This window comes from Convolutriloba macropyga, chromosome 1 (assembly GCF_964194025.1).
Source record: "Convolutriloba macropyga chromosome 1, txConMacr16.3, whole genome shotgun sequence".
Taxonomy (NCBI): Eukaryota; Metazoa; Xenacoelomorpha; order Acoela; family Convolutidae; genus Convolutriloba; species Convolutriloba macropyga.
In genome coordinates, this window is record NC_134468.1 from 56,556,831 (window position 1) to 56,574,387 (window position 17,557).

Consider the following 17,557-nt stretch of genomic DNA (forward strand, 5'->3'; position numbering starts at 1 on the left):
TTTTTGGGGAAATTGTTTCAAGATTTTATTCTGCGCACTTAGGAGCATGCGCTTTGTCATATGTCATCATTTGATTTGGCTAGAAAAATGTTGATTTTTTGGTTCTTAGGTAATTCAATTCCTTGAATTGTAACTCGACTTTTCCTGTTATGTTTTTTGTATGTGGATGTTTGTTACCATCACATGAGGTCATGATCGCTTCTGATCTGCTTTTTGTTCATTAATTCATTCTTTTTTGTATGATTTGCTCGGGTGGCGTCATTTTAACTTTTAGTTGAGCGATTTCGTTTTGTTCGTTTGCTTGATAAGTTTTTGACCACACGTGACTTAATTCACTCTCAAAAATGACTTTCCTTTTTTTCAGAATGACTTTTCCTTACTTAATTGAAGGAGGTAAGGTCAACTGAGTGTTTGTTACTCTAATTGAAGGTTTTCGAGAGCAGCTAATAGAAGCAGCCACGAGTTATACAGATTCTTGATCAAAATATCTATCACATCTCAGCAATTAACAGAAGGAACAGAAATTTCTTTTTCTGTATGGTTTCATCTTTTGAAACCGTAGAATCTACAAAGCTTTCGTGGCTATTTGTTGGCAATTTCTCAGCTATTTTTTTTCTTTATCTGATGCTCTTTTTGTTTTACGTGATTCTTGCCGCAATCCTCAAAAGAGCGGTTTTGTTCACGTGTTTGTCGATCTTCATTGCTCTTTTTTGCTTTTTTGTGCATGACGTCTTTTCTTAGAATAATTGAAGTGAGTTTTAAGCTGGTTTGGTGTAAAGGTTTGATGTAAATGAGTAATGAGTCATTCTCTAAATAACTTTTTGACACTAATACTAAGGTCACTTGAGGTTAATTTAATCATGTCAAAAGTAAGGTTAATTCAATGTCAAAAGGAATCCTTAAAAGGCTGTTTACTTGACTTCTTTATTTTTGCGTGGTTTAAATTACTTTAATATCTAAATTAAGGAAGGCTGTTTTTAACATAGAGGCTAGTTGTAAGCTTTTCGATAGCAAATGTGGTATAGCTGAGTTGCCAATGTCACCGACTTCCATTCGGGTGTCGAGGAGTCGAACCACTCCGCTGTTGGGTTTTTTCGCACCCATAAAGTTATCCCCCCCTCTCTGAAATAATTTGCCCCACCTGTTTTTCGAGAGCAATTCGCCTGACGTTAGTCGGTTTTATGCGAATGATAAAAAGCGTGGCCACCATTATAAAAAAGTTGCCAATATAGAGAATGTTTTTCTTTTTTGAAAAATTTGAATTTTTCAAAAATGAAAAACATTTTAGTTGTTTAAATGACTATATGTTGCATCAGCAACTCTATCAACTCAATTTTGTGTCTGTTGCTCTGTATATTCTACAGCACCTTATTGTCTTTTCTGCACTGTTCCGTTCCTGCAATCTGAATACCGTGAAAGATTTTTGTTCCGACCCCTCACGAGGGGGAAGGAACTATATACTCGAATGGGTTTTTTTCAGACAATTTTGACAGATCGATATATTCATCGTACAGAGTTGTGAGTGGTATCATTAAAAAGCCCCTCCAGCGTAGAATACGGAATTTAAAAGATTTTTTTAATTTCGTATTTTACAAGGAGATATCGAGGATTGAAGTTTTTGGGAATAATAGACGATTTCTGTTGTTTTTATTCACGTTTTCAGGAATTTTGTCTTAAAATTCCGTCAATTTTGCTTAAAATTGTAAAAAATATTAACAATGGTACTGTTGATTTTATTTTTAGAGACAAAAAACTTTTGTTGACTATTTTGATTTAATTTTTCTAGCTAAAATTTTGGCTAAATTTTTCAAAATTCAGCCTTTTTCAGCAAAAATTGTCCGAAATAAGCTTTTTAGTCCACTTTGATTAAATTTGCCGAAGTACACACCCCAAAAACAAAAAACAAAATCCTAATCTCAAAAAAATTGTAAACTACGAAGGGAGCCAGTTTTACGTCCACTTCTAATGAGAGTAGTCTAGAATCAAAATTTTGCCGTTTTTTGCTAATTTTACTCTATGATTATCAAGAACGCAGCATTTATTTTTGATCTTTTAACTAAGAAATTATCTAGATCTAAAGCATTCGAAACAAATGAGTGTTCTAAAGGAACAAACAGCAGTAGCGGAGCCTGATTTAGTCCAATCTTGGACTGTTACAATCGAAAAAATAATTCGGGTTGTAATCAGTCGGCTCATTGAACTTCGCCACTATTTTTCTTTTAATTTGATAAACTTGTAGCTTAGTGTCAGCAAAGAAAGAGTGCTTCTTCGTAGTATTCTTTCTACTAAATTAAATTTAATTTTTTTTGCGGTTTTACGAGTTAAGTTATGATTTTCTGGCTATGATACTACTAGGCTTCACATTTTTTAATTTTATTTTTAAGTTTTGACCCCTCTTTCGCAGTTTTTTTCTCGTTTTGTCACGTTATCACACTTTTAACAGTTCACATATTACATTATTGGCATTCAAAATAAGGCACAATTGAACATATAAAAGTCTTTAAAGGCATAGATTATGGTTTTAACGGCTTCGACACCCCTTTCTCGAAGTATTTAATTGATTTTTTTACAATTATTTTAAGTGTCGTTTTGCTTTGTCTTTTTTGTCGTTTGGAATTACCTGGATAATTTTTGGTCTCATTGGCATTTCTTGAGCCGTTATTCTGACTTGAGTAGATAGCTGACGGCTTTCATGACTTTGAAAACAATTGTTTTCAAAAATAAAAAAAACTCTTTAACGCTGTTTAACTTCGCATTTTGTTCTTTTTGTCTGTCTGTTTGTTACATAATCTCGTTAATTACAGGTCACATATGACATTTTTGTTGTTGAGGGAAGGTGCAAGTGTACAAAATGTGATGGTTTTTAAGAAGAATTAGTTATGATTTTACCGGCGTCGACGAGGGTTTTTCGCTTAAAAAGTAAACATTTTGTTTTTTGTCCCTATTTAACGTTCCTTTTTTAAACGTACTACATATGCTGAATAATTTCCGGTCTCAAGCGCTTCCTTTGTACGAGTGGATGAACCTTTTTATCTATTTCATTTTGTAACTAATGGCTTTCGTGACTTTGAAAATAATTGTTTTCGAAAAAAAAAACAAAAGTTAATTACTTTTGCTTTTTTCTTTTTCGGTCTGCTTATCACCTGTTCTCATTAATGAGAAGGCCTATACCACATCTTTAGCGTTCGATGAAGGCTCAATTGAGCATATTTTGAGGGGACAAATATGGCTTTTCGGCTTCGACAGCGTTTTCTCGCAAGTTTCAATTGAATTTTTTTGTTGTCTCTATTTGTTGTTCTTTTTGGAACCGCATTAATAATTGATTAATGACAGGTCCTAATGCTATCCTATAGAAGCGTATGTGATCATAAACATATTGGATATTTTCAATTGTCATCTAATGGTTTTGCATCCTTTGAAATTAATTGTTTTTAAAATTATAAACCAATTTTTTTATCTTTACTGTTTTTTGTTCTTTTTTGTCTAGTTTTTACCGAGCCTTATAAAGATAAAGTGGTCCCATATTTTTCGTAGTGAAGTACAAGTTATTTTGTTTAGTTTCTGTTTTATCCGACGCTTTTTTGAGATTGTTAGTAAGTTTTTTTTTTAATTTACATAAAGTTTTGGATGTAATTATTGTTCGTTGTTATTGTTGTTTGATTTTTTTGTTCGCCTTGACTTGCTTTCTTAATAATGACTGATCTCATCAATCTTATGCGGCATTTTATACTCCACTGAGTTATTTGCGTTGGAGGCAATCTTTGTTCATACATATTTCTTTTTTTTGAAAAATGCTTGAATTTTTGGGGTTTTCTATCTGTTTCTCATTTGGTAGACATTTATGCCAAAAATGTGGGTGAACGGGGTCGGAACTTTATGTGCGAACGCACATTACCGAGCGTCCTTGCTTTTTCTATTATGAATTGCCTCACTCTTTATGTTATAAGGTCATTTGACGTTGCTCTAAACGTAAGCCCTGCAAAGGCAAGGAACTCAACTCAAGCTTGTTTTTGTTGTGAAGTAAGCCGTTTGTAGTTTTTAAAACATTTTAATTTAGTTTGTATAGAGTGCATGTAACTCTATCAACCAACCTCTATCGGCTTCTATCTATATTATACGGCAGGCAAATCTATTCAAAACTATTCGGTATTCTTCTTGCTTGCATTGTTTTATACAGTTTGTATTGTTTTGTTTAATAAAATATTGTAGAACAGGGAGAAAAGAACACAACCATTTACATAAAATTAGTTCGAAGAAAGGTCAGGCAAATGCTCATGTTCACTTTAAATGCGAGCTCTTAAATTTATTACTTGTCTAAACACGCCGGAACAAAAGCCTAAATTAATAACAGTTGAATGCTTCAGCTTTGCCGTCCTACCAAGAAGCCGTTGCTCAGAACTCCACAAGCACTTCAGTCGCAGCAGCCAGACCTCCTGCTGATGATGATGATGACACCGATGACTTTCCTCCGCCGCCCTCTCCCCCAGTATTGCCCGAATCAGTCGATGATCTTTCCGGTGAAGTGGGATTAGATGGAGATTCCCAGTCACTGTCTGGATTGCCCCCACCCTATCCCAGCGAGGGTGGAGAGGGAGAAGTGGAGGAGGATGAGGAGGAATTCTCCATGTCAGAGGGAACTGTGGAGAACGGGCAGTGGGTAACCAATGACGTCACTGACAGTGTTATCATCCCTACCTCCGATGTACGTGCGAATTCTCTCACTGCTGTGACTCATTATGCTCATAATAGTTAAATAAATAGAATTCTGTGACTAAATGAACTTGACTACGATCAAATGAACTTGGAAAAGGGACTTGTTTCCAGTCTTTACCTTAATAATATATTGTTTTCAGAACAGGTAGAAAAGAACAACCAATCATTTAGTTATAACATCCCTTACAAATAGCAATTTACAAAAAAAACGTTAGATCCTTTCTGTAAGATCATCCAGTTTTACCTCGTCTGCTGGTGTCTTTTTGAGAACAAGAGATTTGCTGTCGAAGAAAATAGAAAATGAAATAGGAAAAAAGAACGTAAAGACACAAAATCTCGTTTCTATTTGCGAGCACTCGTGCCATTTCACCATATCAGACATATACGATTAGTGATTCGATGCCGTTACTTTTCGACAGAACTTCTTTTGGTTTATTTTTAGTTTGAGCCTTCTTAAAACTATGTATTTGTTTCACCTTGAAAGACAAATTGCTTACTTTTCAAACTACTACCAGATTTCTGCTTTCAGGTCGATGGAGATGTAATACACGGGTTTATGAACGGGCAAAATGGAAACAGGGACAGTCCAACATAATGGATAATTATTTCCTGAACTAATGGCAAACTGACTTCTGTCTGTCTCTTAGATCAACTGCTTTTATCTTATCTACTTTGTATCTCCTCCCATCATCTATGTTGCTAATGTGCAGTTTTATGTACTACCCTTTCTCCCAGAAACCGATCCACGCGTTCACACCCGTACAGGTAGTTAGCTATAAATAAGGGACAAATGATTCTGTATCTCTATAAATGGATTGAAAATTGAGGAAGGTCTTATTTTGAGGAATTAATTAGTAGTCTGCAACTCTCGTCGAATGTAACTCTCTCAGCTTTATTCAAACTAAGTCGTAATTAGTCCTTAACATTGATCTTTTCCCTATCTATCTGTTCCATTGTTTGGGCGGGAAAGTAAAATTGTGAATAGCATAATGGATAATTCGACCGTAAATTAATTGGAGGGTTTTGAGTTCGCTTCCCCCGTGAAGTGATCGAAGTTTCAATTTTTTGAAAGTTTCTCAGCCAAATAGCTGTTTGTTGTTATTTTCCCTTTCTCTGATGTTCACATTGCGGCCGTTTTTGTTTCATATCTTAAGATTTCAATATTGCAGTAAAAATAATTGAGATTTGAGATAATGTTTCCTTGATAGGTGGAGCACTAATTGAACGCGTTTAACTTCCTAATCCGATTAAAATACTCGGCTAAGGGAGCATTGATTCGACGAAAGTTGTATTCTGTACTGTAGTTGGGCTTGCGAAAAATATCCCAGGAAGGTCCCAGGTCAGATTATTATTAGAGTAGATATCAATACAATCCTGCCAGATTTTGAAAGTCCAAAATGCTTACTCAATTATTTAGGTCTCGATGGCTAAGTCCGTAAGGATTGTGATTCTTTAAATTTTTACTCAATGAATCATGATATAGTGCAATCTGATTACCAAAAATTTATGAATTAAAGCTGTTTTTGTAGAAAAATTAATTGTTATCGCTGTTTTTATATCAATTCGGTAGAATTTCATTTTGTGGACTTCTTCAGTATAGTCGTTAGAACTTAAGATTTATGAAGTTGAGCGTGATCTTGCCGCAATAGCACATAGTTGTCTTGTTAGAGAATGAAACATACTAAACGTCTTCTACGACTGGATATTCATATTTTTGTGTGTCAACATGGAGGCTCGATGATGTTCGTTCGTACAATGTTCCGCCCGCTCGTCCAATTTTTTGTCTACCGAATGAAGAAGAGAGAAAACTTCCAGAAATTCATCGTTCAAAATTAATTTGGCAAATGATTACAGAAAATCGTTCACACCGCTAAATGAATTAAATAATGTCAAATTAGAGGGCCGATGTAATCTGCAATGAATGAGACTACGCGACAAGGCAAACAACAAACTTAAATAAAAACGATTAATTACAATTTAAAACTCGGTCTATTTTTATAAAAACGATTAACAAATATCATCAGATAGGACCTCAACAAAAACTTTTTATTTCACTGGAAAAAATATGGGAATTGTCCTTTGTGAGAATACGTAACACATCGACAAAATAGAGCAAAAGGGCTAAAGTCCAAAATACGGTTCTATGTTTTTAAAAAACCATTGGCTATCAATGTCATTAATAGCATTAGCAATCCTTAAATGGGTTTGTTTTTACCTTCAGAAAAAGGCATTGAGTCCTGTCGTTCTATATCTCATGCGACTACAAAAAAAAATAAAAATCAACAAAATTTGTGGGAAAACAGTGTCAACGTCCTTAAAACTATGAGCTTTTAACTAAAACATTTATTTCACAACACTGTGAATAATTTTGATTCTATTTATAAGAACAAAACTAGCCTTGATATTGCTGCGTAACTATTAAAAGCACGTAAATGTTCAAATTGTTAGCAACGCAGATAATTAGCAATCGAAAATTTTGAAATTAAATGAAGCAATTTGGATAATTATTGAATTAGACTAGCAAATATTCAATTTCAGAACGCTCTCATGGCACGGAGGGTTAACTAGCCGTTTTTGATTTTTAGAATGACTTTGTCTGTTAATTAGGGGTCTGTACTGCAGGCAAGTTTGAACAAAGTGTGCTAAAGAAGCTTATTGGGTGCTGTTTTTGATAAGAAAAGGCAGAATTGTTAAAGTCGGATCAAACCAACTCATGACACTATCTTTAAAAATTTTAACAATTTTTAGTGCGGAAAAGGTGTACGAAAAGCACGGAAATCAGTAGAATGTTCACAATTTAATTCTCGAGAACATTGAGGAGAAAAAATTCAAACAAAACTTTGTATAGTTTAAATTTTACAAAAACTATCACAAAAACTTTCAGTATAAAAATGACGTATAAGAGAACCATTTATGGCTCGCAAAGAACCTCATTGAACGTTTACTTAGTATACAGTTGAGAAAGTTGACAACAAACTTGGAGACATGGACATTTTGGGCTCAAAAGCAATAAAGATAACCTTTTCACCTTGATTTTAGGCGTTCCCACAGTTTTCAGAACTCTAATCCTTTGAAAGATGTTTAAAACCAGCTAGGGGCCTCCATTAAAAGTTGATATGACCATTTGAAGTTGTTATTTATGTGGTTTTGCCAGCTCAAATTCAGGGAGGAAAGCGTAAAAAAAACTCTCGCGAAAAAAAACCGCAAGATTCTGGAGGCAGCTCGTGGTAAATCATAGCGTTCATCATAATCGGTCACTAACTGAACTGATAGAACTATCTACTTGATTATACCTTTCCACAAAGTGGAAAGGAAAGCAAAATGTGATAACTTTATTCGGAAAGTATGTGCAAGTTGTGACTCATTGATTACATTGTCTGATATAATGAACCTTTTTTCCACAAATGACTACCAAATGATGAAGAAAAACATCGGAAACGGTACACACACCTCAAAAAGGGAGAAACCGGTAGATTGAAAAGATGTAAGTCTGGTAATTTTTATAAAAAGCAGTTTCTGTTTATACATGGACGCGGGACACTACAAACAAGAGAACTGCAAAAAAAACAGTTGAAATCGGAGCGGAAAAAACTGTAACTAATGAACTGTTTCCTTCATTTTATGAAAATCTGGACTATAAAAATTTCATCTAAAACCTATTTTGTTTACTAACAACAACCCTAAGAGCACTCTGCAAACAATTTTTTTCAGAAGGTCTGCAAAGAAAGACTTCAAAATTAGAAAACACGGGCAATTAGTTTATTGAATTTAGCCAATAATCTCAAACCTTTAAATTATGATTAATCGAAGCAAAGTATTATTAAATATAAGGATCCAGCATTTGTTTCAATTCATAACAAATTAGACCATTTACATTAATAGAATCACAGCATTGAAAAAGCAATGGTGAATATGGTTGAATACCGACTGAAATTTTTCTGAACTGTGATTTGTTCCACATCTCAAATGGTAAATTATAAATATGGTAAATTGTAATTTCGTGTAAAAATAGAATAAACTGTATCCGTTTATTTACAGTTACTACAAATCTAAAGCAACAGTAAACTTTCTGATTTCCGAGCGAACTCAAACTAAATCATCTTCTCTCACTGCTGATAATCCTTGCTGTAAGACTGGGTGTGGAACACACTCTGATCGGCATTTTGGCCAACAAAACCCCCACTCTGAGATCGGTGGAAACGCTGTGATCAGTTACGAAATAAATAAAGGAAATAAATTAACTATGAACGAAGTAAATATTCGAAAAATGAAAAGTTAAATACCATTCACAACCAGAATTAAAATGAAAAGTATAAAAAAGTTAGAATAACTTTCTCTAGTCAAAAACAAAACACATCGTCTAATTAAAAATAGAATTATTATTTAAAACTAAAGATAAAATACTACAGATAACAAAATAAACTAACGAATGACTACCAACTATGATAATATATAGATAGGCTCACAGGAAAACTTCAAAATAAAAACATATTTGGCAATTTATTTGGCAATTTAGTAACAAATTTCATATAGAAGGAAGCCCGTTACATGATAATTTTCACGAGGTTCTTGGTAATATACAAGCAGCGTTTAATAAAAAACATTCTTAGAATCATTTATCTGAAGAAATATTACATTAAAAAAAATTCTCAATTTAAGATTGGACATACGCATCAAATAGGTAAAACTAGAAACTAAAATAGGAACTGAAAAATTAGATACTTAATTTAGAAAAGCAGAGTTGAGAGAATCCGGTTGTATGATAATGAGAATAGTAACTAGAACATTGCAGATATTATATTTGAACTCAGTTAGCGGATCAGATATAGATTCATTATTAATCAACAAATATATTAATTATCAAAAATCAAAGCGATTATTTAATAAACAACAAATAACAAAACATAAACAGCATATCTAAAACTAACGCTTTTATTGTTATCATCGTCAAATAAATCTAACACAAGGTTGAATTGTTTCGCTACACATTCATCTGATCATGCTCTAGAAAATCACAAGGAAATATGTGAAAAACAAACAAACTAAGACGAGTTCTCAAAATAATTTACATCAATAATAGATGGAAATATGAAAACTCGCTCCCCTTTGCTGTATTTTGTGATTTCAGTGCTACATTAAGGATAAAAACACTCACGAACCATTCCGTTACAATGCGAGGGCAAAATCAGGATATACAGATTTAATTGAAGGTGAGCGATTTACATACATAGGAAAAAGACTTTAAAGAACACTTGATAAAAATATTTCAGCAGTACGGAGACAAAATGAGACAATTATTATTCTGAAACAAAGTAATAAAATACCCACCAGTAGGTTTTAATCAGAAGACAAAGAAAAATGTTACTCTAGCGAGATCCCACTTGAAGAGGACAATCTAATATTCCATGATGACGCGCTCTCAATATATGTGGGTTAAAAGCAAGAAACCAAATTTTGTGCCATCATATTTCAAAGTTGGATCAAAGCATGACATTCACTGATTCATTAATAAAAAATAATTTTACACTAAAGGCTCAAATAGAAGAGATAAAATAGAAGAATCTTTTTCAGATCCTTCTGACCGGTTAATCTAGACGGTGAAGCTCAATTTTTGGCAACAATGATGCAAAGTGCTCTTACGCATAGGATTATATCGATGAGAATTGGGCGGAACAGATTAGAGAAATTCAATTTCCGCCAATAGAAACCTTTTACTCAAAACTAAAACGGGAAAGTATATCTGAAACAAATCTAAAATTTATATAAAATTTAACACATACATGTGATAGTCACTCCAGATCAAATGAAAAAATATAGTGGAAGTGAACTTGGACAAATGAAAGATTACTTAGAAAGTGATTATACACCTTGAGGAATCTTCTTAGAACCCGCAGACTTTTTTGTTTAGAACAGTTAAAAGTAAAGAACGAATTAAACTCAAAGTTGTAACAAAAGCTTTTCAAAAATAAAAAAAAAACGTGATTACTTTAATGCACTCTTAAAAAGTAAACAAAAAAATTCAGGGACTTCTATTAAGCTCAATAGGCCATAAAATGATTATAGTAATAGAAAAAACAACAACTATTATAACTTTTGACGATAAGAGAAATAAACATCCTATCAGCAATTAAAAGCAAAGCATTTAGAACACTTGGAAAGGAAACATATGAACGGAAAGACACAGAGTTTGAGAAATATGTTATCAATGGTACAAAAAATAAACTTGCAACAGTTGATCTTTAACCAATTAAAATGAAGTATTTTATTGGCTGACATTTATTAGGTATAAAAGTATTACTACAATTGTTACAATACTTTTACAATATTTCATGATTATTCTTCCATTTTGAGAAAGGACTTCAAAGGATGCTCAACTTAACGTGCATCAGAAGCTGTTACATCTAATAATCATAATTCTTTTTCATGGTATAGCTATCTACTAAACTAGACCATGTGGAAGTGAAAGAACTTAATTAAAAAGATCAGTAATCTGTATAAAAAAAGCTTAATTATTCCGTTAAAAAAAGTGAATGAGAGCATTGGTTATTGAAAATTTAGAGAGACTGATTTAGTTTTGCCAGATTACGTAACAAGCTTAAATATTTGAGAGGTATAGACTTATTGATAATGTTTCAAAATATAGACAGAGAAATTTTAATATAAATTTTGCAGCTTGTACTCTAACAGATCTGGGTGTTGTAACAGGTGAAAATGCGCAAGAAAACTATATTATCCGGCAGATGAAATACTGAACGTACACCTGAGTGCAACCAATCAGAGATTGAGAAGACTATTCACTTTTATATAGCGCTTGCACACCTGACTTCAGTCAGTCTAGTATAGTAGATAGCTGCACTATGTGTGTATCTTCCACCTTGATTCAGGCAATATGTATACCTTAACTTTTAATAATCTAAGTTTATCTTTAGTGTTTTACAAAGTCAGTTAATCTGAGAGAACAAGGTAAGTCTATTTCGCGCGAAGAAATCAGTACCCATAACTCTTTGTACTCTAAGGTTGTAAAAGAGCCCAAAAGGGATATGCTTTAAGTGGTGCGCCCAGTGAGAAAACAAACTCTTACCGCAAAAGAACTCACAAAGGACACAAATATATCTCTTACAGAAGATTTAGATTTCTAGTTTTTACCTCTAAATGCTTTTAAATTCCTAGTTTTACTAAAATGATTCAAAATCACATCAAAAAGTTCAACAATAACAGAACATAAACAGATTAACGAACCAATAAATTTACAATGAGCCAAAACAATAGCAAAACACCGATTGCAACGGATACTTATTCCCAGAGCAGCCAATTGTCTAAACTAAGACAGGAGAACAAACATTTGATAGAATTGAGAGCTTCTGAAATCACACATATTCACAATGTAGACGAAGTCAATATACTTTTAAATATAAATATAAAACAGTTTGAAAGCCCGCTATTGCAGTAAATAGCAACAACACATTCTCTCTCTCTCTCTCTCTCTCTCTTTGCCAGAGAAGGTTTCACAGATGGTTCGATCAGCACTTATTTCTTAGTTAATAGTAATTTGCGGCCAACAACAAACAAAAAGTACCATATTTTTATTTGTAACCCCATCACAAACAGACACATTTCTTTTATCTATGAAAAACCAATCTGTCCACAATCAGATAAATTATTGGATTTACTGAGAGGAGTGCATGATGAAAAACCCACTGCTGACAAGGAAAATCTAGTTAGAAAATCATCATTTGAGATTCTCAAGAGACTTGCACCTGCACTCAACGTAGCCGCTACACAATCATGATCGGAAGTCGTACATAAAATAGAAGGTGCTAATCATTTAATAAAAACACTCTTACGCTCAGTTGGAGATGCAAATTTAACAGACTTGGAAATATTAGAAGTACTTTTATTTGTATTGTTGTTTATACTTCGTCATTCAAAAAGCATTGTCCGTCACATTTCCTCAGCCATAAAATTATGAATTAACAATTTCAATCATAATGCGGAATCATAATGCGGAAAACCATGCGTTTACATTTGATAATAAAACAGAACCAAACACATCCTAAAAAGCAACACCAAGAGAACAACAGCTTTTAAACACAATTCTGTACAAATTCAAATAAAACAACTGAAGCATATTTTAATTTATTCGAATTACTGAGAGGAGTGCACGATGAAAAACCCTACTGCTGACAAGGAAAGTCTAGTTAGAAAACCATCATCATTTGAGATTCTCAAGAGACTCGCACCTGCAGTCAACGCAGCCGCTACACAATAATGATCGGAAATCGTAAATAAAATAGAAGGTGCTTATCATTTAATAAAAACATTTTTACGCTCAGATGAAAATGAAAATTTAACAGACATAGAATTATTAGAGGTACTTTTATTTGTATCGTTGTTTATACTTTGCTGTTCGAAAGGCATTGTCCGTCACATTTCCTCCACCACAAAATCTATAACAAAAAATACAATATGTAGCTTGCAATATTTGAGAAGTACTACAAAGTATTTATATCGCAAACTGATTTCAAGAAAGCCACATATGTATTACTGAAATATTATTAGAATTCATACAAAAATTATGAATTAACAAAAATTATGAATTAACAATTCCAATCATAATGCGGAATCATAACGCGGAAAACCATCCGTTTACATTTGATAATAAAACAGAACCAAACACATCCTAAAAAGCAACACCAAGAGAACAACAGCTTTTAAACACAATTCTGTACAAATTCAAATAAAACAACTGAAGCATATTTTAATTCCACACTGCTGGATGACGGAACAATGTTTTCATCGCGCAAACTAAAAGAAATCTCTCCCCTATGGATTTACAAAATAACACTCTTCACGAAAATAATCTTAACTATCAAAAACCAATTAAATCTATGGAACTACCACAAAGTTCAAACCAAGAATTTAAACACTACCTTACCACTTTCACCTAAAATTAATACACAAAAACCTCACTTATGAAGACTAAATTCAATTCAATTTAATACAGTTCAATTTTAAATACTTCAGCTCATCAGACAAACCAAACTAAAAACAATCAACAAAATATACAAATGACGGGAACATCAAATAGTCAATCTCGTTAGACAATTAAACTCACAAAACAACCAAACAAATACGAACGCTCTTAAACTTTGATAGACAACAATAACAAACTCAAGGCAAATTAAATTTCGAAAGTATTACTTGCGCTTTTTGAGAAAAAAGGAAAACACAAGCAATTAGAATAGTGCAAATGGCTAGAAAAGCGTATATTATTAATGCACCAGACATTAAAAATGAAATGAAGATTGATGCTTCCTAGAACCACAGACGGCAGTTGCACAACTAGTAGAAAAAATTCACGAGGATGAAAATACACGAACACATATTGAACGACATAATATCAAAACAATTAAAATCTTTCATCTACAACCAATATGAAAAAACATAGAACAAGATAATCTCACAGGACATAATATGAGAGCTATTGAACTAAAAATAGCATATGTAGTAGGACACAAGTACTCAAAAGATCCAAATTTTAAAGAGAAACCACTTTTCCTAAAATTTAGCAATAAATGTTGGCACTCTGGACACAGTATTTCAAATTGCCCGGATCGCCGGTTCACTAGATAATTTCCTAGCAAAGACTTAACCAAGCTATGAAGGGAAATCAATAACTTCCCAACAAACAAGTAACCTCAAATAATATGACAGGGAAAAACCCGGCATTTATCTAACGACCAAGAATAAATTGTAGAGACAAAAGATATTCTTCTTGTCACAGAATTCCTAACAGGACTTCTACATAGAGTTTTTGAAATAGTAAACAATTTCATGGAAACATTAAATTAACACCACCAACTAGATCAGGCTCACTATACCCATGACCACAAAACTTTCAGAGTAATAAACCAAACTTTTATTTCAATAATCATATCTGTAATTCACGAACAAATTCAACTAATCATAGTACAGATGGTAATCGTTCTTGGCGAATTTTTTCAAGAAATCGCCTTATTAATGAACGGATGAACGTAGCTACATTATTTCACATTGAACCAAGAACTAACAGACAAAACGGACAAACTTCCGAAACAGAAACGACGGAATCATAAAGTGTTTCTGATGAGTAATTGCTCGAACAACAGTTTAACAATTTTCTATGGGAGTAAAACCAAGTTACACTAGGTTAATGATTTAATTGCCAGAAAGAAAGTAACACTCTCAGAGAAAAGTATATTCTGTCGGTCGAGTAAAAGCGTCAATTGCGTACTACCTCTTACTTTATTTATTTTACAAACATATATTCATTACAGGTGCATATCCGCACCGCATATAGAAATCTAGTTTCTAATTAATTCTGGAGATAAATTCATTGTACACAATAGCGACACTAAGTTCGAAATAAAATAGCATCACTGTTGGCGCCACTTCAGATCAGCTAGAAAAGCCATCCGACAGCAAGAAATAACTTTTGAAACTGAAAAAAACTTAGAATTTGTCAAAACTCAAAAATGGACAAAACTGAAAATTTTTACACGTTGGGACCGAAAATCTGTACACCCCCCCCCCCCACAATTTTGGATAATGATTATTTACTTTAACCCAATTGTTTGATTAGTGAAACCGTATTGTATTTAGAACCGTTAGAAACTGTTACCAAGAGCAATTGGCTCTCAGATTGACTAAAATTTGATTCTTTAACAGCTTTAGTCTTTTTGCTAAGTTTTGCTAGATCTTAAGTTCTTGCGAGTTCTAAGTTAGTTGAGCTTACTACAAGAAGATAGCAACATTACTAACACTGGTTGGAGCATTCCAAACTTGAGTACGAGATTGAACATAGATTATCACTTCGGATTTTCATAACTTCAATCAACAAAATTAAAGTTACAGTCCTTTAATACGTCCGAAAAACTAATTATTTCTGCTAGATCGTTAGTTAATCGAAACCTGTGAAGAACCAGGCCGGCGTAAAACTCAAGAACCAGGCTGTGATATATCGGTTCCGCTGAGATTCTTGAGCAGCCGCAACATTTGGTCCGCCAACCCGGACACCAACAACAGCAGTACAGCAGTGACACGAACAGCGTCGAATCTTCAATTCAACCTGGTGGTCCAAAACACAACCAACAACGATGGCCAGCAAAAGTCCCAACAGACACTGGAAGACAGCTGATTGGAAGGCGAGTGGTCATCTCAAGACGTTAGAGAAAGAGCAAGCTGACCTACTCAAGTCCTTCTCCAGACACCTCAACGAGCTAGAAGGCTACCTGACCAAAAACCAAAATATTTTGAAAGCTTTGACAATGAGACCAAGCGTATGTTAGAAGAAAAGAGTAAAGTTTTGCGATGGGTATTTGACAAAGTACCAGATCTCCGAGACATTGAAGATTGTCGCGCAGTAGTCGTCGACTACGGGAAATACACATTGCGATGGTACAAATTATTGGAAGATTCTGTTCCAATCGAGAAGGAATTGCTAGAGCTAGAAAAGAAATTGAAAGCAGAAATTTGAAGCGAATCCAAAAAATAGAACAATTATTAGAAAGGCTAGATAAAATTTTCTCAGAATGTCTTCGAATATTGAAGACAGAAGCTTGTCACTATGGGTTTACGAATTTCAGTAATGCTAGGAGTCACTATCAAGACTTGATCAAACAGTACAGGCTCAGCAAGGATTGTGGAAACCAAACATCGTTAGTGTCATCTACATTGGCTGGAGACAAAGACCCAAACGACGAAACTGTAATTGATACAGGTAATGGAGCCATAGAAAACGCTGAGCAGAACGCCGAGGTCTCTTCCAAACATTCTGCTACACATGGAAGCAGAAAACAACCCAGTATCGCCAACTCGCGATCATCAAAAAGGCGACAGATCGAAGAAATGGAGCTCGAAAACCTAAGAGCAAAGAAAGAAACAGAGCAACGATTGCGAGAGCGCTAGTTGGAGTTAGAGCAGGAGCATGAAGAAATAGAATTTCGTCGCCAGCAAGAAGAATTAAATTTACAACAGCAACAACGAGAACAAGAGTTATAACCAAAGCAACAAGAGCAAGAGTTCCGTCTAAGGATGCAGCAAGAAGAAGACGAACTGCGTCTTCGACAGCATGAGCGAGCCCTTGAAAACGAAAGAAAGAAAGCAGAGGAAGACGAAGAACAAAGACGTCTGAAACTTGAGCTCACCAGAGGAAGCTCAAGAGCATCTGGATCAGTGGCAGATGAGATAGAAAGTGTTGGATTAAAACGAAATCACGAAAGAACAGCGGGTGGGCAGAATCAGTGGCTCAACAGTCTGTCCCTAGACGGCCACTATCTCCAAATGTTGTTATCGACCCACCAACGAATGTCACACAGGAGAGAGTTGACAAACGTTTCAGCACTTACCCCAAAACTACCCCGCTGTTCCAACCAGGCGAAAGATTTTTCTCAACGCAACTGACAGAACCGAGCATTCTCAAATAACCAGAAGTCCGTAAACCAATTAGAGTAACGGACCCACCAGCACCGCCGTTGACAAGGACGACGTTTCAGCAGCAGGGAACGTCAGCAATTCAAACTAGAAACAGGAGTCAGAGTCCCATTAACAACTATCGAAACAAGTCTGCCGAGAGCAAAAACAGGAGCACAATGAATCACACCACTCCCCAAGTCATTTACCAACCAGTACCAAGCAGTGCTACCAGTGGCTTGCCAAAACTAAAACTGACTGAGTTTTCAGGAGATCCTCTGGAGTGGCCAGAGTAGTCAGGTCTCTTTGATGTTGTTGTTCACCAAAAGCCAATCAGCAATACAGAAAAGATGCAATACCTCAAGACCAGTCTCACGGGTCAAGCAAAAGCAGC

General features: G+C 34.4%; 1 protein-coding gene across 2 annotated transcripts in view; it reads left to right on the top strand.

Annotated features, from left to right (window-relative positions):
* Nucleotides 1-17,557, top strand: part of LOC142340622 (RUN and FYVE domain-containing protein 2-like) — a 208,602-nt gene that overhangs the window by 84,152 nt on the left and 106,893 nt on the right. The window contains exons 9-10 of one of the 2 annotated variants that reach the window (XM_075391325.1): nucleotides 4,365-4,702; nucleotides 5,243-5,613. The exons of the other annotated variant lie outside the window; for it this stretch is intronic. Coding sequence (XP_075247440.1) covers nucleotides 4,365-4,702; nucleotides 5,243-5,308 — 404 coding nt within the window. The 3' untranslated portion in view covers nucleotides 5,309-5,613. Of the gene's footprint in view, nucleotides 1-4,364; nucleotides 4,703-5,242; nucleotides 5,614-17,557 lie in introns of those variants that run through there. 2 annotated transcript variants of the gene reach the window in all.